Genomic DNA, 21742 nt, shown 5'->3' with positions numbered 1-21742 from the left:
CTTTTTGTTCTTTTCTAACAGAATATATTAAAACTGAAAAATGTCACAAAAGATTGCTCAAATGTGATTGACTGACTTAAAAGTTGCTGATGGAATGACATGGGTCAAAAAAGTCTTAATATGTTTTGCTGATCTGTTACTACCGTAATCAGTACAGTGGCCTCGAGTCAAGATTTGGTCAACTCAGGTCACCGCCGAGGATTGATACAGTGAAATCAGTTTTAGCAATTTAATCTGTTGGAAATTGTAAAATGTGTACTAAAATGGTCAAGAATCATTGACACTGCTTTAATTCACAACGTTCAAGAGGGACTGGGGATGCATTGAACCATGTCGATATATATTGATTGGATGTTTGTCCAATAAACATTTCAATGAATATTGAAAGGGTAACAACAAAAGCTCTACTACATCTTGTAAATTTGGAAATAGTCTAGCTACCTGAGTTTTGATGCAATGGTCATATGGTATGTTATAAAAAATATAGTCTACTTTTTCAACAAGTAAAACAAAAATTAAGTTGTTTCCGCCACAAATTTGGCTAGTTGTGGCATATTCTTTATTCAATTAAAAATAATAGAAACGTGTCATAAAAATTATGGGGACTAGTCAAGCGTATTCAGTGGTGGTAAAAAGCTGAGCTTTAAAAAGTTCTTTAAACATTTTGGCTGTTCTGTTTATTTCTTTTCTTCTTTTTGGTTGTATTTTAATCACAGCTTTTACTCCATAATGGTCACTCAGTGGCAAGTTCTGTTCTCCCAACGCAAAATCATTTGGTTTAAGCACGACCTGGAAGAGAGAAAGTCGAGTAGTTACATACACCCAAATGGAAACTGTAATAAGCAGTTTACCAGCCAACAGAGCTAAATTAATAAGTATTAAGGTCATTTTGGGCTCAGATGATTAGCTTTGTATCTTACTTTGATTCTGCGAATTTTTATGTCTCCATTCACAAGTACATGGTCTAATATGGCATTTGTTACGAATTCTCCTCCTGTGTATGGGTTTGTTGAACAGAACGTGCACTCCTTCACAACCTTTGTATCGAACACAGAGGTCAGAATCTCGTAGTTAGCTGCAAGTAAATGAATATTTTGACATCAAAGAGCCCGAGATTTCACAAGTCTGTATTGAAATGGGTTAGTGCTAAATGTAGTAATGAGACTATTTTACTACAAATACTTTATTTTTTATTGGATTATATGGTGACTTTCCAGCTTTGATGGTGGAGGAAGGAGATGTCCGTGCATTATTTCATCACGGGCCGGCACCTGGGAAAAACCACCGACCTTCCGTAGGTCAGCTGGATGGCTTCCTCAAATAAAGAAATTCAACGCCCCGAAATAGACTCGAACCCACAGTGGTGAGGGGCAAGTGATTCAAAGTAAGCGATCTTAACCACTCGGCCACGGAGGCCCCGACTACATTATTCTTTATCAACGCGATCAGACGCTAATGAAGTAAGATAATGTTCAATTAAATCAAACCTTTATAAACAGTATATTATTATCTAAGTATAAAGCGCCGTTGAATTTTACATCAGGGAGTCCGAGCTTTAACTTCTATATTGTTAAATATAGTAGAGCGGAAAAACAATCGAACTATTTTAATACAAATACATTCATTGGTCCTTCATAATTATGTGCTTCGTCAGGCAGTTCGGAGAGAATAGTTTCTTATATACCTACATATATTCTGTTTTTGACAAATAAATACGAACAGGCAGAAAAAATCCGTATTGTACCTTTTGTATTGTATGTTTCCGGACTATCTACATTTAATATGCATGACCTGATACAGTTTTATAAATAGCGCTCACAAAAATACAGTCGATAAACTGTTATTTCGTACGAGAATGGAGGTATATAATTAAATGGTCATTAATAACAGAGCTAGATCTGGGATTTTGTATTCGGCTCTCGCGGATTTTGCCAGGTCGGATCACACTCGGTGATTGCGCGCCTTGTGTCTTCCGACCTGGTAAAATTCACTCAAGCCGATTACAGCATCCCAGATCAAACTTCTATAATAATAACTATTTTGTACTGGCAAGTATCTAGGATATGTTCTTGTCTACACCTGCATAAATAAAGTAATGTTATAAATGACATCGCCATCAATAAGATAAGCACGTATTTGCATACACAACCCAAGAGGACTGACTGATGGGGCTCCTGGTCCAACATTCATATCACCAAGTAAAACTAGAGGTTCCACGCTCGCGAATCTCTTAACAAGATCTTGCATTTCGAACGCATTTTGGTCGGCGTAGGTTGGGAATAGATCACTAACCGGTGGGACTGCAACATGAAAATGTAATCCAAAGGAAAAGAAGCAATCTTCAGAAATAAATAATAAAGGAAATGAGTATGTAGCTGACATACAATTTTTATATAAAATAACATGGATTTTAATGCCAGCAAAGGTGCCACAAAGTTTCAACGTCGTATAAAAAGAACTTATGAAACTTTCCGAAAAGAACAATGCGTATACTTGAGTAAGAAACTCAAAGATGTCCATACTCCTATAAATCTCTATAAACACACAGAAATGCCGTTCAAAGCACATCTCACTAACGTTTGATAAAAACATACACTCAATAAAACAACTGCTTTTATCAATCCAAAATAGCATTAAGCATGAACACTATTTCCTATAATCAAATAAGATAAATGAATGCTTACATTCAAATGTAATTGGTAGATATTGAATAGCATGAACACAGACCACATTCAGATTATTTGCATCAACCTGCAAAGAAACCCAGACAACTTTCGACATACCGGAAATATAATATACGTCTGAATGCTCATTCGTAATTATAAGAACATGTCATTATTGCCACGATAACACATACTTACCAGTTTCTGAAAATCTCTTAAAACGCAAAGAGCATCTCATTCGTCCGTTTTACCTCGTCAATATCCCCTTACATTGACGTCTCAAACATTTTATTTCGATTAAGTATTATATGTGAAAACTATATACTGTACTGGTAAAGTGAAACTTAGTTTCATCCAACATCATAGATATCTAGCCAACGGTTATACAAATATATATACCCGAGATTTTGTTGTTTTACTGTCAAACTGTAAATGTACAGTTAGTGAAACTGGAACTGAAAAAGTAACTAGTAATCAAAACATTCTGTAAGAAGATCCTTTGGAAGCATAGAATGAAACCAAGCCAATTAATAGCGGCCTCGGTTTGACTGAATCTTTTCATGAGAAGTAATGGAAAGTGCAACACCCATCACGCCCACTAGTCTTCGGTTGTTGTCAATATTCTGTTTCTTAAAGTTGGCACGATACCCTTGTAATATTTTATTCAACACTACATTGCAAGAGTAACCAAGGAGTGGCTATAATATGATACTTAAGGTGACGGACCGTATTGACACTCGGCAATTTCCATGTAATTACGCAGTTTCGATTGGCAATTCGGCAGTTTACTACAGAGGGTACTATCCGACACAATACAAACTGCTACATTACATATTTCAAATTAGTAAATGCAAATTCCATGCACCTAGATGATAATTTCTAACTTCCATGTGGCTAAATTGAATTTTGCAAATAAACAATTTGAGTGTTCATAAACGCAAATCCCATTTTCTTACCCCAGAGTATCAAAATTGCTAAATTGCATATTTCAGATGGGTTATTACAACATGACAACTCTTAACTTCCGTGTAACTAATTTGAATGTTACAAGTAATAAATTAAAAAATTACATTCACTCAGCTGGGTAGAGTCTAATGCTTCCAAGGGTCAACTTTTTACTCTCATGAGTGTTAATTGCAATAATGTAATTAAAGTAATTACAAATTGCATTCAGTGAAAGCGTATAAAACATGCATGTCAGTACTATTTGGTGTTATTTATATTTCATTTCTTAATTTTCCTTGCATCATTAAACAAGAGCTGTCCGTAAGACAGCGCGCTCCACTATTCGGCGATTTGACAGTAAAATGAATTTATGTCTCAATAAGAGACCTCTACTTTAAAAGGAAGATACACCAAGATATAAAAAGACCCTACTACTCGGAGGGGTTAAAGTTATATCCAGAAAGCGAAGATTGCCAAAATAACTTTAAGTATGAAAGGGACATAATTCTGTCAAAATAAAATTAGAGTTATGGGGATTGTAACCACACATGCAGATGATAAGTCATTATTTTTAAAGTACCAAAGATATGTCTATAAACGTTGCTTTCGAAAAAAATTAACATGAAATAATTCCAAGTATAACAACTTGGTGACCTTGACCTTGGGTATAATGGGCCCAGCCCCTGCACATGCTTTGTGTGTATGCTGGACAATGTTTATGTGAAGTGACAGTAAGATATAAGCAATAGTAACAAAGATATGACAGAAAAACAAAGGTTGTCGAAAAGCTTCAACCTTAAAAATAACCTAAGTATATCACCTTGGTGACCTTGACCTAGGGTATAATGGATTTGCCATCTTGGTGCATGTAATTTGTAATTATTGAAGTAAACTAGAAAAGTAAATCTTTCTTTCAATGAGTTTATTTTAAAGTTATTTTTATGTCTTCTTGCTTCCCTAAACGTCTTTACTTATTTGAAAATGTTTGCCCGTCTTAGTTTATTATGATTTACTACTTTGAAATATGTAATGTAGCAGTTTGTATTGTGGCGGATAATACCCTCCATTGTCTTCGGACGTAAATATAGTTTAACGAATATATGACTTTCCGTAAAAAAAAACGGACAAAAACGGAATAAGCCAATGTTTTTATTCGCTGAAACTGGTTAGCACACAACTAATGATGTTTTCCGAAGTTATTAAAACTACCTGAAGATCAGATTTGTTACCTTTGCCTGGAGGTATCCTTGGGGAAAGACATTTGTATAATCAGGGTAAAATTCCACAGCATTGGTATCTGACAGTGCCTTCCTAGACAACAGTAGTAGTCCCAATTTATTCGTATTCCAAATATTTGTAGAAGGCTCACCTGTGCATCTATAAATTTTAAAAAGCTATCTAGTTGTAAAGATAATGGTTTCTGATGCATTTTGAAAGCTTTAAGTCAGTGTAAAAGAATTTAAGGTTATAAAATAATAATCTTAATTTATATCATAATAAAAACACAACATACATGTATAACCTTATTCAGTATACTATACATATAAAGTTTGAACAACGAAAGACATTAGACAGACACGTACATGTTTTTCAGTTGCAGATTACTAAATCAAAATTCAAGTAAATGTTTCTTAACGTGACCTATTACTTAATATGTAACGGTAAGGAATCCTAAATTGCACCGAAGAATGTATATATGAAGGTTTAGAATATATTCTTTTTATCTCCGGAATTACATGTATTATATTCTTTTTTGAGGAAGATCTTATATGGCCATAGGACCACAATTGAAATAATTGAATATCACTTTTCACTTTTTTGTACTATCCTTGGTATTGGTGTGCATTTCATGGTCTTTAACATGTGCTTATTAGTCTGCTATTAATTTTGCTGATATTTATGCATTTTGTTATTGCCATGCTATGTCACTTGTTACCTAAATAAACTTACTTACTTACTTATGATGCGTTTTTTAAAATATATAATTAGGTCTGAAATTTGTAAAGGAACGAAATCGTTTAATACGTGAATGCAATATGATATGTACATCTGTTCTAAATGATATTAAATATACTGGCAAAAATATTTATTTCTAAATTGGATATTTGCCTCGGCCCCACACCTCCCTTCCCCACCATCAACATTTTTGTCATGTAGAAACATATATCTTTGTTTTTGTAACTGGTTTGTTGTAGGAACTATCAAATATACAATAGGGTCACTATTGAGTTGGGGGTTCAAATGTCCACTTGAACAATAAGCATTGTCGTTATACACATACATATTTATAATGCGTTATACACGTAGAAGATATTTGTATTCATATAAATCTAGAAATATCAGACACTTTACCTTGTGAAGTATGTTTGAGGTGAATTTCTAGTGACACAAGAGAGATATTTCTCGCCGCTTGTTAGAACAAGGTTGGTAAATTCTGCTTTACAATTCGATTCCATGCACTGAAAGACAGTTGCACCAAGCCGCACCTTCTCTGTACCGTTCGCACATCCATTGTATAAAACACATTTGAACAAATTGGCGAGAGCAATTTGATCGCAGGATGGCTCTTTCAACAGAAAACAAGATACACAACTTTAAGATGCTTTGATCGCAAGATGTTTTTTTAAAAGAAAACAAGAGATGCAAACATGCATTGATCTCAGGCCGGCTCTTTAAACAGAAAACACGAATTCATCACAGGATGGCACTTTAAACAGAAAACAAAATGAGATAACAGGATGGTTCTTTTAACAGGAACAAGAGATACAAACATGCATTGATAACAGGCCGGCTCTTTAAACAGAAAACGTGAATTCATGACAGGATGGCATTTTAAATAGAAAAAAGATGTACAAAGATGCGACTCTTTAAACAGAAAAGATTTACAAATATTTATTGATCGCAGGCCGGTTCTTCTAATAGAGAACAAGATATATAAAAATGCATTTATCGCAGGCGGACTCTTTAAACAGAAAACATGCATTGATCACGGAATAGCACTTTTACGAGAAAACAAGGTATATACAACGAGAAAATGACCGTAAAATGGATCTTTAAACAGAAAACAATATACACAGAGATTTATAAATTTCGGATTATATTTATACATATTAATCCCTGTTTTCGCGATATTTTATATTTTTGCTGGTTCCTATTATGGGAAGCATGTTTCGTGTGGATTCTCTACCTTTTACTGGATGAGGATTCGCTGTTAAAATTCTGGAACTTCTATCGTACTTACTTACTGACATTCATCCAGCGTTGGGCACAGTATTTTATTGAGACTATAGTTTAGGTCCTCTGTGATAGACTATTTGCATAAGCGAGGGACAACCTTTTGCTTAAAAAGTAACATAGCAGAATATTTCTATGACAGCCGATATATTATTAAACGTTACCCCATACTGTGGTTGATTGGGGAGGAAGTGTTCCATCTTTTCGGTGCAGTTCACTGAAAGAGTGTGGATATTTCCTTCTTACCCTATTAACAATCTTTTCAACATCTTGTCCAAATGAAACCTGTAAATACAAATTTTAGGGATTACTATTGTTTAATTATTTAAAAGTGTCCATTTAGAAAAAGTTTGAAATTGTTTTTGAGACAGTAGAATGATGAACGGTTTAATGGATTGGACTCTTTGATACATTGTAACGTGACACGATTCGGGTTATTTGAAAATTCATTTATTTTGCATATATCTACATGTATATTTGAAATGGTAAATATCTATACATGTGTAGTATGATATAGATAAAGGTTTCAAGCATATTTAGTAAAGGGCAATATCGTAAGAAAACAAATGCAATCTGTATTGTAATAGAAGTGTTAGCTGCTATTAACACAGGATTTGTGTACTTCTAATACCTTTATCATTGAGAGCGTAACATTTATTGAAAGAGCGCTCTCTATCAGTTACCATTTTCTTTGTTTTAAATCTTAAAATCAAGAATTAATAGTTTATCAGAAGTTAAATCTTCATCAGAAATGCTCATAACGAGAGAATGACAAAATAGCTGATGAGAAGAATAAAACGGCTGATTTTGATCGAAGAAATATTATTGATGAACACAATTCACAAATACCAATTGAACTTTGAAAAACAAGACAATTTCCGAACGTTAGAAAACAGGTACAACCTCTTGCAGACAAACAAGATCAGCGTTTGACTTCTTTAGATACTTGATGAGGGCATTGCGTCTGTCTTCAAGGTTGTTTGAAATATCGGAATTATCTTCAGCTAAGGAAGCATCTAGCAAGCCTGCGTTGTACGTCAGAACCTAAAACAATATTTCTATACCATTTAAAATGATATAGTACCCCAGGCTAGATTAAGATTGCCCCAAATTTCTACCAGTTTAAATATATTAGTACCCAGGCTAGATTAAGATTGCCCCAAATTTCTTCCAATTTAAATATATTAGTACCCCAGGCTAGATTAAGATTGCTCTAAATTTCTATCAATTTAAATATATTAGTACCCCAGGCTAGATTAAGATTGCCCCAAATTTCTACCAATTTAAATATATTAGTACCCCAGACTAGATTAAGATTGCTCCAAATTTCTATCAATTTAAATATATTAGTACCCCAGGCAAGATTAAGATTGCTCCAAATTTCTACCAATTTGAATATATATTAGTACCCCAGGCTAGATTAAGATTGCCCCAGATTTCTACTAATTTAAATATATTAGTACCCCAGACTAGATTAAGATTGCTCCAAATTTCTTCCAATTTAAATATATTAGTATCCCAGGCTAGAATAAGATTGCTCTAAATTTCTATCAATTTAAATATATTAGTACCCCAGACTAGATTAAGATTGCTCCAAATTTCTATCAATTTAAATATATTTTTAAAAAGAGTTATTTTCTGTTCTCATCATTTTCATTTTGATTTTCAAAGCATGTCTACGCACAAACGCATCAGAATCTCCATGACGGCTAATTACGATGCCAGACAACACTCATTTATCAACAAATTTAATGCAGCTTATTAATTCGTGCAAATTGACTTCCCAGAAATTCCAATGAACACGCTCAAATAAAGCAATAACGAGTAGATACTAACAACGACTCTAAAATGTTTTCTTTGAAATGATATACAAAGAGTTGAAAGACTATATCATTCTTGATGTAACAAAATAACTTATGACGGTCCAAAACTTTGACGAAATTTTACTAAAATAAAAGCACGTTAATATTTCTATCAATGCTTCTGCCTAAAAGCAAGGACACATACGAAACAGAAATATAAGTACTTTACCTTAAACCTGTCCAATCGGTGGCATTCAGCGGGACATCCAAACAGTTATAAATAGAAACACGCATACGAGTTTTGTCCTGACCATCATTGTAGAATGTTTTATATAAGTGAAGTGCTCATAAAGAAAGGATATAGATGTCTGGAGCAATTAACAGTACGCAAATCTAGCTATGTGCGTGGCATGTGGTTGCTATTATAAAAGTACGAACTGTTTATGATAGATAAATCAGAGATTATATGCTGCTAACTGTCTAGCTGCAACATATTTCGTCAGAAACAAAGAAAGAGGAAAGTGTGGTGTCAAACTACATGTATTTCAAAGAATTGAACGCCAATCATGTGGCGGGTTTAAATACAGTCTGGTCTTTAAATACCATATATTTTTGAAGGGATAATATTATCATATATAAAGCGTTGTAGTCTAAAACTAGAATTGTGTCCATTGGACACGGATGCCCTACACACTGTGCCATCTTCTTAATAGCAAAGTATTTAATAAAGTCGATCTTCACATATAAGAAGTTCGACTAAAAGTGTGAAGCACATTGTATACAGATAAGGTTGTGCATCTGAGCGACCTTGAATCCATTCATTCAAAAAGTGTATGAGTATTTGAACGCAAAAAAATTTTCTTCAATATGGCCTATTTTGTGAGATTAAGAAAGGGTCATTATTCTAGAAAGAAAAAAGCCACAGAAAACGTCTATTATTTATGGTCATCTTTACATGAATGTCCTTCATCTGTGAAACTTTCAAACATATCCTTTCAACAGTGGTTTAGGAGTTGGACACAAGATTTTTTTCCATATTCTATATAGCAAAACTATCAAAGGGCCATAACTGAGGTAAAATAGTCAAAGAAAAAAGTCCTTTCTAAATTTATTCGACGGAAGCTCCTTCCAACATTTGAGTAAAACGAACTTAAATACAATAACAATCTGCCTGCATATGAGAGGCGTTCAACCTATTTATAAACAGAATACAAATATAAATATATGTTAAATTATCTATACTTCAATGATTTGAGACCTTTGACAGCAAGACGCCAACGTTGATTATACGGTTAATTGGTCCAGGTCTCAGCAGATCCGTCTTTTGGACTTCCTATATACGTTAGTCTTTTGAGGCTAGGGAGTAATGAAACAGTATTTCTAGATTGTTTCAATGTCTGTTTAGATGCATGGCTAGATGTTTGTTTTTTTGTTTGGAAAACCATTTCTCTTGCCAAATCTTTTGTACACTTTGTTCCTTCGTTGATAATTTGAAACGCACTATTATCTCTATACCTAACATTAGGCTATAGCAAAAGAATCACGCTGATCGATCCCAAGTTCCTTCTCTTGATCGTTGACCCTTTTCTTATGTAGCAATCTCATCAGAAGTAACAGAATGTTTTTTCTACCGCCAAATACACATATTCCTTATACATCCTCCAGAGTCGTGTCCCAGTGCTGAGCTGATAAACCTTGCATTTTCTGTTACTTGCTCCCAAATAACACGAAATGTAATTCCAAGAGAATTTCCAATTTCGGCTGACATTTGTCTTTATGTCGGATAAGTGACTTTTTACATCATACTAGCGGCGTATTTAATTTCAAAAAGTTCCCTTCATATCTCAAACACTGTAACCCAACTTTGTTTAGAGCTTAAATAAATGTTATGACCACAACCGGTTACCGTATTTTTGATACCCCTATATGAAAAGTAAACCTTCAAAATCCAATGTACCAAGCCTTTTGATTAATAATGTATTTTCGCGCATTTACATTTGAAATTTTCTTATCAAAGTATATGTTTCGAGAAGATATTTTAATATTGAAAACAGTACAAAACACATTTTTTTAAATAAGTATACATGCTTCTCATCAGATATTTAATTTTATACTTTTTAGATATAAACTGAACACCAATCGTATTTGGGAAATGACTGGAAAGCAAAACAAAAACAAATCTGCTGCAAGGGACGCACACATTTCTAATGGGAATACCATTTACTTGTCGGAAAACTGCAGGCCCAAACTAACATAAATGTTTTACAGTCATCGTGATAAGTCCACATGGTAAAATGTTTAACAATTTCCAATTGCATGCAACACAAGTAGCATTCTCACTTTAATAAAAGCAGCAAGGATGTCATTTATTAATCATGTAGTAAAGTGGTATATAAAGTAATGAAGTCATATGTACTGTGTATCTAATAAGTACCGGAACTGGTAACATGTCAAGTGGAGCAAATGATGGTGGATTATTCTACGTAGGTTGTAAATTCAGATTTTGTAAATTAGTTAAGTATCATTTTGTTTACAGGCGTCTTTTAAGTAAAAATATTTGATTAAATTGTGAAGTAATATTTCTCGGTCGTTTATATAGTTTAGGAAGCCAATACTTGGACGGAAGTTTATCTTTCATACTACCTATACAAACTGTGGAATTAGTAACTTGAATGATGAGATAAGTGACCAGTTGTTGTGAATAGTGACTAGATATTGTTCCACAAAAGAACGCAATTTGTAAGCTTTAGTACTTTAGAGTTTATTACGTACAAATTTAATGAACTAGTAGTGTATGTGTCAAATGATGATGAAATTATTTGTCGCATCATATGCCGTAACTAAGAGAAATATATAATGAAGTTTGATTGGCTCTTCTTAGTTGTTTTGAAGAAACATGTATGTATTTTTGTCTTCCATGTGAATTTGTTAGATCTAAACCAAATATGAAAAGTAGGTCATACTTGACAAACGACGTAAAACGTTCATTATTAGGATTTTTTGGCATTGGTATGAAGTAAGCAAGCAGACGGTTGTTTTCATAAAGAGACACACAATATGCGTGCCAAGAAATATAACGCTTTTCTTTTTAATATCAAACAAATTTGGTTTTAGAATATATTGATACATTGAGATATGCCATTCTAACACTTTCTTAAAGCTTGAATCAAAGGTGAACTTATGTCCTAACTAAGATTCCACTGCAAAATTGTTACTTAAATTACAATATACTATTAAACTAGTGGAGGGAAAATGCTGTGTGACGCCCCCCGACACAGTCTCCAACATTGAACTCGCTTTATCTTGTACTTTGTGGCGATGTTTTAGCCGTTAAATGAAAGTATGAGGGATCTGTCCATATTATTAAAGCTGATTTTAAAAATTAAAAGATGTTATGCTAGTCGTATGTAGCCAAACAAAAAATAAAAATTAAACGATGTTATGCTGGTCGTATGTAGCCAAACAAAACTTAAAAATTAAACGATGTTATGCTGGTCGTATGTAGCCAAACAAGAATTAAACGATGTTATGCTGGTCGTATGTAGCCAAACAAAAATTAAAAATTAAACGATGTTATGCTGGTCGTATTAGCCAAACAAAACTTAAAAATTAAACGATGTTATGCTGGTCGTACGTAGCCAAACAAAAAATAAAAATTAAACGATGTTATGCTGGTCGTACGTAGCCAAACAAAAAATAAAAATTAAACGATATTATGCTGGTCGTATGTAGCCAAACAAAAATTAAGATGATATATGCTCACATCTTTATTTCTTAAGTTCATTTCTTAATATATAAAAGACAAAGTAAATTCACTTGAGAATGAACATTTGCGAATAAACTGCATTTGCAACTTTAGAATTCCATTACAAAGTCTCCAGTATCCCGAATGTAATGTAATTCGGATTCAAATTTTCCTGTTTCTTCTTCTACGTTTTCGCACTTGAATCACAGACTGCACTCCGTAATGGTAACTTACAGGCAAACCTTGTGTCCCCACCGTCACCTCGTCTGGTGTTAACTTTGCCTGCAAAAAATGATTATACATTGTATGCTATTTAGCACAGAAAAATCCTAACTAAACACTCAAACATATATATAAAAGCTATGAAAATGTGTGGAAACTATCGGTCTTGTTTATCTTATAAACAATCCAAGCTAAAAAAAATCCATTGAATTAGAAAAAGTTGCAAACTCCACAGGTCGTCCAACACTACTAAAAATGCTGCAGGCTCGGTTTGGTTGAGCCTGTTATAGTACTTTACCCTCTAATACATAAGCATGGTAAAAGGATTAGCAAAGATTACCGGGCAAACTATAAGTTCGATCAGAGCAAACTGCACAACAGCTGCTGACATTTATGCCATAAACAAACATAACAAATTCTTACCGCAGCAGATCGAATTCTTACTCTTCCATTTACAAGAACATGATCAACAGTGACATTGTGGATACTTTCTCCAACGTTGTAGATGATTTCTGGACAAATTGTGCACTTCTTTACAAGCTTTGTAGTAAAAGCATCGGTCAACATGTCATAGTTAGCTGTAAATGGATTGAACGGTGACAGGTTCTTACATGATTGTATTACGCATGTATATTTCAAAGTATCAGTTTAGTACTTATCGCTTATCATATTTTGGCCATTTTTATTTTTTACGTATAATTCATCGTTAAGAAAAGATGAAGACTGGATGTTCTACCATTTCCTTTATCAAACAAAAAGACTGGCAAATTAATAACTTACATTTCCCTATCGCACTGACTGATGTTCGAGCAGGTCCAACATTAAAATCACCAAAAATGACTAGCGGTTTCACTTTCCCAAATAACTTTACAAGTTGTTGTATTTAATATGCATTCTGAAGAATGTACGTCGGGTAGAGAACGCTCATTGGAGGGAATGTAAGGAACAAATGTTTTCGATATCGGTGGAAACACTCATAAACTAAATACTTTATCAACAGCGGAAAAGAGTCAATGTATCAATTACGACTTAAGTCTGTTATGTATTTTCCTATTTCAACAACTCTTAACTCAAACAGACATTTAAATGAAACTGAAGTAGTTTACAAGTTATTTCTTTCATAATATATTATAACAGCATTTTTAAGAAAAGTGTATCAAATAGCTAATGGCTACGGTAACTGAAAAACAGAAATCTATATTTCCAGTCTTAGCATTTGATGTAACTATAACAAAAAGCAATAGACAAGATATTCTTAATATAACAATTATAACTGTATATAAGTCTTACATTCAAATGTATAAGGTAGGTACTGTACTGTATCAATGCAGACCAAATGAAGGTTACTTTCATCAACCTGTTCGACAATAAAAGAATACCTTCGTTATTTTGCAACAAATGTGAGTTTATCTTTGGCAATATTATTTTTTTATGAAAAAAATATATACCTTTAAAACAACAACGAATGCATCGCTAAAATGAATGTTATTAATGTTACTTTACTCATGATTTTACGTTTTATTTTCTCCATACAAATGCATGTCTGAACAGTGAGTACGAATGTGCCAATATTATAATATCCGTTTGTTGGATTTTGAGTGACACCAACAAAAGTAGTAGACTTTTTCAAATTTTGTTGTTTTTTAGCTAAGGGTGGGTACCTAGTTCGAACCACCAACCTTTCACGCCAAGCTACGTTTCGAACTGACATCGGTGAGGGGCAAGTGATTTGAAGCCAATGAGTTTAACCATTTGGCCACGGAGGCCCCGTAATCAGGTTTCGATTTTGGGACCGTCCAATAATAAAATTACCGTTGCATCTTTATGCCTGCCTTAATAGAAATATGACGTTTTTCTTTGTACGTCTGGTTGTTCATACACTTCAGTGCAATGGAAACGAAGACAAGATACAAATACCTTAGCTCGAATATACCCTGTGGAATAGCAATTTATGTAGTCAGGATAAAACCCCACCGCAGCGGTAGCTCTCAGAACCTTTTTTGACAACAACAAAAGTCCCATTTTGTTCATATTCCAGAGGGCTGTGGACGGAGCAGAACCTGTGCACCTACAAAGAAACTTTAGCTGAAAACACTTTTTATCCATACCAAATATCTCAGTTAATAAGATTTACAAGAGCATGCAGTCATGTTGAAGACTTCAATAAACGTAATCAATATATTTGAGCCGTGCCATGAGAAAACCAACCTGGTGGGTTTGCGACCAGCATGGAACCAGCCTGCGCATCCGCGCAGTCTGGTCAGGATCCATGCTGTTCGCTAACAGTTTCTCCAATTCCAATAGGCTTTAAAAGCGAACGGCATGGATCCTTACATGGCATCCGCGCAGTCTGGTCTGGATCCATGCTGGTCGCAAAGCCGCTATGTTGGTTTTCTCATGGCGAGGCTCATATTTCTTATAAACCTCATCAGCAATCCTACCGTTATCAAAACTGCGAAAATGTATAACTAAATAAAAACGTACATGCGACTACGGGTAGTTATTAACAAATGTCTTTTGTTTGTGATAACTAATCTTGTTTAACACTTTTCTGTAACTTGTTGAACATGGTCGGCATTAAGAGTAAGTTTTTCATGCGCCGTGTGACCATAAATCGGATAAACCTATCCTATGGTATTTTGCCATTGACCGCTCCAAGGCGGTGCAAAACTGTATTCCTTCAGTTGTATATTTTGTTCTTATTGTCTAATTGTTTTTTGTCGGTATATCTTTCTGTAATTGTCAAACACATATACTACCAGGCGTTCTTTGAGCGTGGTTGGATCTTTTCACGTAGTTTATTTTCTCCTTTGTAAAATATTACAAGGCATCATTAATGCAGGAGGAAAATGGTACGGAAAAGTCAAATTCGTTATTTTATATTTAGTACGTATGTTTTTGATTGACTGATGATGTAAGCTGTGTATACATTAAGCTATTGTCACCTTTTGTCTTCTTATGAGTAAAGGAGTATTCTATCACGACCCGATTTATTTCCGTATTAAACAAAGAAACTGAAACTGCGCGTTATTATGCTACACATTCACTGTTTGTACGTCACAGTTGTTATGTCATAGGTGGCGCGCTGGAAAAGAAAACCGCACTAAACGGGCAAATATTTCGTGTATATCTTAAAGATATGAGTAGTAATTCTTTATAACATGTTATAATCGAAATAATATCTCTCAATGATTTGCTCTCGAATAAGATCAGTGTTTGTCACTCAGATGCGTACCGTTATAGCACTTAGGCTGCGCCCTCGTGATGTAATTCCTTCACATCTGAACTCCAAACGACAAATCACTGTTTGTGATATATTATTTCTTAAAAATACTCTTACCTCGTTTTTAAGTTTTGTATTGAAGTTGAAAGTATGCAAGAAAGGCATTTCTCTCCGCTTGACTTCACAAGTGCTTTAAATTGCTTTGAACATTCTTTCATAACGCATTGAAAAAGTCCTGCATCCAGTCGTTTTGTCTCTGTTCCTGTGGCACAGCCTTTGGCCACCGCACAACTGAACACCGCATTAAAGCCACCAGCATCACAAGATGGTTCTTAAAACAGATCGAAGACAAGTTTTCCTCAGTTTTTCACAAGATATACTTTAAACACTTCTCGATTTGGTACATATTTACTAAATCATCCGTGCTTATGGACTTTTCATTTGTTGTGCAAAATGCAGTTCTTTGATAACCAACACTTTGTATTGTATTATATTGTAATTTGTTATTCAGGAACAACTTGTATTTATTTATTTGAAATTAATAATGCTCTTATTTATAGACCATATTAGAAACGTTGGTTAAATGCTTAAAATGTATATTCATACCCCAAGCTACTGTTGACCGAGGCGGAAGGGTTCCATCCATTTGATGTAGACCGCTAAACGAATGAGGATACTTTGTACTAAGTCCATTTACTATAGCCTTAATGTCTTGTCCAAATGCAACCTGTTTGTACAGATAAGTTTTTACTGAATCAAAATGTACTTATCAGTGCAATTATTCAGAGATCACACTGAAAACGACCAATAATGTTGATGAAATGGCTGAACAAGACTTATCTTTTGAATCTTATAGATCGTACATTTGTGACAAGTTCAAAAATAAATCACTTTTTTGTCTACTTTATAATTAGGTCTACCTGATATATATATATATATGCTCATTTAGAGTATTCCACATTAAATTATATATATACTATTTATTCTTAAACATGCATACACGGAATAAAACATTTACAACCTCTTGCAGACAGACATAGTCTGTATCTGATTCCTTATTTAGATATTCGATGATGGCATCGCGTCTTTTTTCACGGTTATTTGGAACAACAGGGTCGTCTGCCAAGGAAGCGTCTTCTAAGCCGGTGTTGAAAGTCAAAACCTGAAAAAATGCTGTTTTTGGTGGCTGCTGCTACCACTGCCAGAAAGTATACTAACTGTGAGATATCTGCCAGTTCTGAAGACCATCTTAACAACAACCATGAAAACAGTTCCAGGATTTCCACAAAGACAATTATTTCCACAACGAGCAGACATTCAGTACCACCAAGAAAGTTTTAATACCATTTTAATGTACATTCGACGACTAAAATCTACATAAACTGAAGTCTACTCTTAATCAAAACAACCAAGTGTGCAAATTTATGGTCATGCAAACAAAAGATGACCTCACGTCACCTAAACTGGAGCGATGGTATTTAACTAGTGGTTGTTTCTTATCATCGTATCACACCATTGTACTGTCCTAGAGGTGGAAACCCACAGGTCGCCCAACACAATAAAAGTGAAAATGTTGTAAGCTCGCTTAAACTAATCAAGGACGGTACTACCGTCTTAGAATTTCATGAATTTGTTGGTTCGTGAAAATGAGCCATATATGAACCTGCAGCGATGATATTTATAATTGCCTTTCTGAAAGGTCAATCTGTTGCACGTCATCGAACAACAAAGTTGATGATTTTCCCAACTTTATTCCCAAATTAATGTTAGATATGTTAGATAAGTACCTCCATTTACATAAATGAAGCCAAACAACTGTAATTTAAACTCGTAAACTCTTACTGCAACAGTGTTTAATCGATCAAAATTATTCAACATTTCTTTTCAACTTTTCTTACCAAATGTTCTTAAAATGAAGAAAAATGTCATACATAATTAAATTTCTTGACAGTGGTGTTAGATGTGGGATCTCTTTCCGTTCAAACCTGTTTGAAATCATTGAAGTGCTTTACAATTTTAACAGTTCCTGGAGTATTTTCTCAAAATTTCTAAACATGAGGACTTAAAATTTTGAGCGCTTTGATCTATGTATGCGGACATAATCATTCCCGATCATTTTTCCAAAATGTACCCCTCTCAATTTTTTTTGTATGAATGCTAGGGGGCGTCAGGAGAGTTTCACTTTCCATTACGTCTCAGACAGACTCATTTAAAACAAGTTTGTTATTATTTTGCTTGTTTCCATTCTATTCTTTCACAGGATTTTTTTTATAGAAATCACAAATAAAGCGTACGTAAAGGCAAAATTCCCTGTTGGATATCTATCCTTGCTTTTTTATATATGAAAATTTATTATTGAAGCTGCTACAGGTATGTTGTTCACCGCTGAAACAAAGAGCTGCTGAAATATTTGTTTATACGAAATTTGAAAAAGGATGACTGAAATATATATCCCTTTACCTTTAACTTGTCAAATCGGCGGCGACATTCAACTGTAGATCCAAACCAAATTATAAACAGAAACACACATTCGAGTTTTGTTCTAACCGTCATTTCAGAAAACATTCATTTCTCATACAGAAGAAGTTTAAGGATTATGCAATTATGGACACAGGGTTATGAAAGTAACTTATGGTGGATATACGAACATTTTATTATAAATATTCATGAGATTACATGCAGCTTATCAAATCATACTTATATTGCTTTTCATATAACACCATACTTGCGGGATATAAAAAGTGTGTGTGCGTGTGCGCGCGTGCATGTGTGCATGTGTGTGTATGTGTGTGCACGCGCGCGCGCGCGTGTGTGTGTGTGTTTGTGTGTGTGTGTGTGTGTGTGCGTGCGTGCGTGCGTGCGTGCGTATGTTTGTGTCTTGATCATGTTACTATTCAGAAGAAGGAGAATTCCCAGTAGAATACAATGAAAGTGACATTTCAATTTTGATCAGCCTTTTAGCACTACGCCGTTCGATTTTGATTCAAATTTGTCAAGTCAACTGTTAGTAACAAAACTGACAATTATGGCACAATGATACGTGTAGGTGTAACATTTTCATTATAAATCTCATAAACGACAGAGGCGGCGCAAATTTGAAAATTGATCACTATGCTTTCTATGTACCTGAAAACGTTCAATATATAAAGTATAATCATGCAGAGTTATTTTTACATAAACGAGTACATGTACATAGATCAGACTCATAACCTCTATAAAACCTGACAATATAAAAAAAAAACATTTTCATTTGGAAACTTAAATGAGGATATTTATTATTTGAATTTATGTTGCTGTTTTTCATTCAGAAATAATTTGGCATTTTACAATGTTTGTTTTATAGACCAAATTCTGGTTTTGTAGCAAGCATTGCGTATAGATAACAGGGTTGTGTTGCAGTTGTGTACAGACAAGTTTTCTGGTCAGTCTCTTTCGAAGTTTTATCCTACAAAAAGATGCAACATTTTCCTTCCAAATAGCACGGCCACTTTCGTATGTACTTTCATATGTAGCATGTTTCGGCTGTTTCTCACTAGCACGGCATGTTGTATTATTAGACTGTTCCGTCACTCCACGTCCTACTGGTCTCATATAGAGAGACAATTGAAGAGGAATGTTTCGAGATTGCTTATGTATTGTATATAATTTAAGACCATTGTTGTTTTTATTTTTTATTTATAATCCTGTGTGTTACATTACATATTCATACATGCGTTTTTCTGAGTAAAATGACGACGATTTAAAATTGGATATTTGAATACATTATCTCGGGATAGAAAAGGCAATTAATAGGAGATACAAAGGCAGAACTTTTCATGCAATGCTCTCGTTTCATTACTGTTTTGTATTGGGCAATTTTTTTAATTAATACATTTTTTTGTCACTGAAACAGAAATATAAACACACATTTGCATGGCAGCTGTTTGGATCATTGAAAGACAATATAAATAATTTAAGGTCAACCTTTCAGATATAAAATATTCTGAGGTCAACTGTTTAGATCATTGAAAGAAAATATATAACATTTAAAATCATAGAAAGAGAATACAAAAACATTCGGAGGTCAACTGTTTGGAACACTGAAAATAAATATAAACATTCGAAACTAAAGTGGTCCAAAAGTTGATATGTAAAAATTTCTAAAAAAAATATATATGAACTCTGATGTGATATCACTCCGTGCTGACACCTGCAGCGCTGCTACCTCGGGAGCTCGCCTCTGTCTCTTTTTTATCACAGCGTCTTCAATCTCGGCAACCAAATGATACATAAAAATATCAACATTAATATCCGTAATAGTAAGTGTATCAATCTAAATCAATTGCTTTAAGACACTACAGTACTTCAGAATAAATACCGTTATTTTTAACAATATTCCTTAAAACATAAGATAGAATGTAAATGCTTAAAAGCAATTCATGTTGTATCTTCGCGACCTTTGCGATCATGGACTCAATTAACTTTTTCAAAATAATCAAGTTCCACATAATTCGGTGCTAGGGTTTGTGAGATGTGTTGCACATTCCATAAATGCTGATGGAGTATGCTTCGGAAAGAGTGCTAAATATTGGATCCATCATTTCAAGGAACTTAGAGATAATGGTGTCTTCGACGGAAGCTTTCTTGACAAGAATTTGATTTTGTTTTGCTATCTTTACATATTACAGGTATTTTCACTAATTTGTTGGTACGTTTACTTAAACATTACTTTATCAAACATCGCCGAAACAAATATCACATCCAGGCACTGGCTCTCATGTATCTATAACTTTCATTGACCAATGTTTTTTTACGCGTCTGTTTCAGGGCTGAATATTTTGCATTGTTGCAACCGGTATTACAAACATTATTTGGTCCAATATTTAACCCAAGTATTCGGATTTCATCGCGCACATGCTTGTGTTTAGAAAAGCTAAATATCTATACAATTCTAGCCGTCACCTCAGTATAAAGTGTACTCATCTTTCATAATGAGCTATTGAAGGACTGGAACAGTCTATTCGGTCGTCCACAGTAAGAACATCACCACATGGTAGACCAACTATTTTGTACATAGTTCTCGGGCTTTGTAATACTAAGGACTATTTGTGTCCCAAGCGTGAAGATAAAATACGGATATGCAATGACCTTGTTGAACATCGAAAAACCGTTCCGTGTGTGAAGACGTATATAACTGGTGCATTAACCTTATGTCAGAAAATATTTGACACTGAAACGATCTATTCAACAGATTACCGGGTATATGGACTGAACAGACTATGTGTTGCTCATTTTCCACCGATGTTTTGTTTTAGCAGGGCACTTTATGGATCGGTTGGGTAGTATGTTTTCTTCATTGACAGTCCATTGGGTGAAAACTTTTGCAGAAACATTTCTTATGTTGACCTTGAATCAAATCGGCTGAACCATTCTTTGTATAACAGCTAGATTCTATTAACGAGGGTAATATTGCCGGTTATCATAGCGTGAGTGAGAATACGGGATTTATTGCACTGTGTACTCATTCGAGTGGAGGATGAGAATAGAAACCCCGTATTCTACCCATGCCACTGTAACCAGCAATATCATAATAGTAAATTGAATATGTTTTAGTGCATTGTTAACAGAATCTAAATACATTTTTTTTAAATAAATTATTTGCTTGAATACTTTATTGAACCCAGGCGTCATCTACAAACAGCCCATGACAGCTGAACATTACATTTTGTAAGCGTTGCTTAGCAACTGTCTGGTGACCCTTCATGTCAATTACTAGTATAGTGCTTACTACTGTAGTGAGGCAAACACATGCATTTGTCTCAACTGATTATTAAAAGCAAAAATAATTTTGAAATTTGTTTCTTATTGTCAGTTACTATAGTAACAATCAGTAACAATCAATATACAGGATATGCGTAGGATACATCCC

General features: G+C 34.2%; 1 protein-coding gene and 1 long non-coding RNA gene across 2 annotated transcripts; both read right to left on the bottom strand.

The window, feature by feature from the left end:
* Window positions 1-443: 443 nt before the first annotated feature.
* On the bottom strand, window positions 444-6863 carry LOC128556123 (uncharacterized). Its single transcript, XM_053540045.1, has 7 exons — window positions 6854-6863; window positions 5961-6174; window positions 4838-4985; window positions 2685-2751; window positions 2145-2300; window positions 921-1075; window positions 444-789 (listed from the first exon to the last, which is right to left on the bottom strand). The coding sequence occupies exons 1-7, from the start codon at window positions 6861-6863 to the stop codon at window positions 610-612; spliced, it is 930 nt and encodes a 309-aa protein (XP_053396020.1). The 3' UTR covers window positions 444-609.
* A 41-nt stretch (window positions 6864-6904) lies between these two features.
* Window positions 6905-8983, bottom strand: LOC128556724 (uncharacterized). Its single transcript, XR_008370795.1, has 3 exons — window positions 8874-8983; window positions 7746-7886; window positions 6905-7127 (listed from the first exon to the last, which is right to left on the bottom strand). It is a non-coding gene; the product is annotated as an uncharacterized LOC128556724 (long non-coding RNA).
* Between the last annotated feature and the right edge of the window lie 12759 nt (window positions 8984-21742).

The sequence above is a fragment of the Mercenaria mercenaria genome, chromosome 4 (assembly GCF_021730395.1).
Source record: "Mercenaria mercenaria strain notata chromosome 4, MADL_Memer_1, whole genome shotgun sequence".
NCBI lineage: Eukaryota > Metazoa > Mollusca > Bivalvia > Venerida > Veneridae > Mercenaria > Mercenaria mercenaria.
The sequence above is the reverse complement of the archived record's forward strand: the minus strand, read 5'-3'. Positions and strand labels throughout refer to the sequence as shown.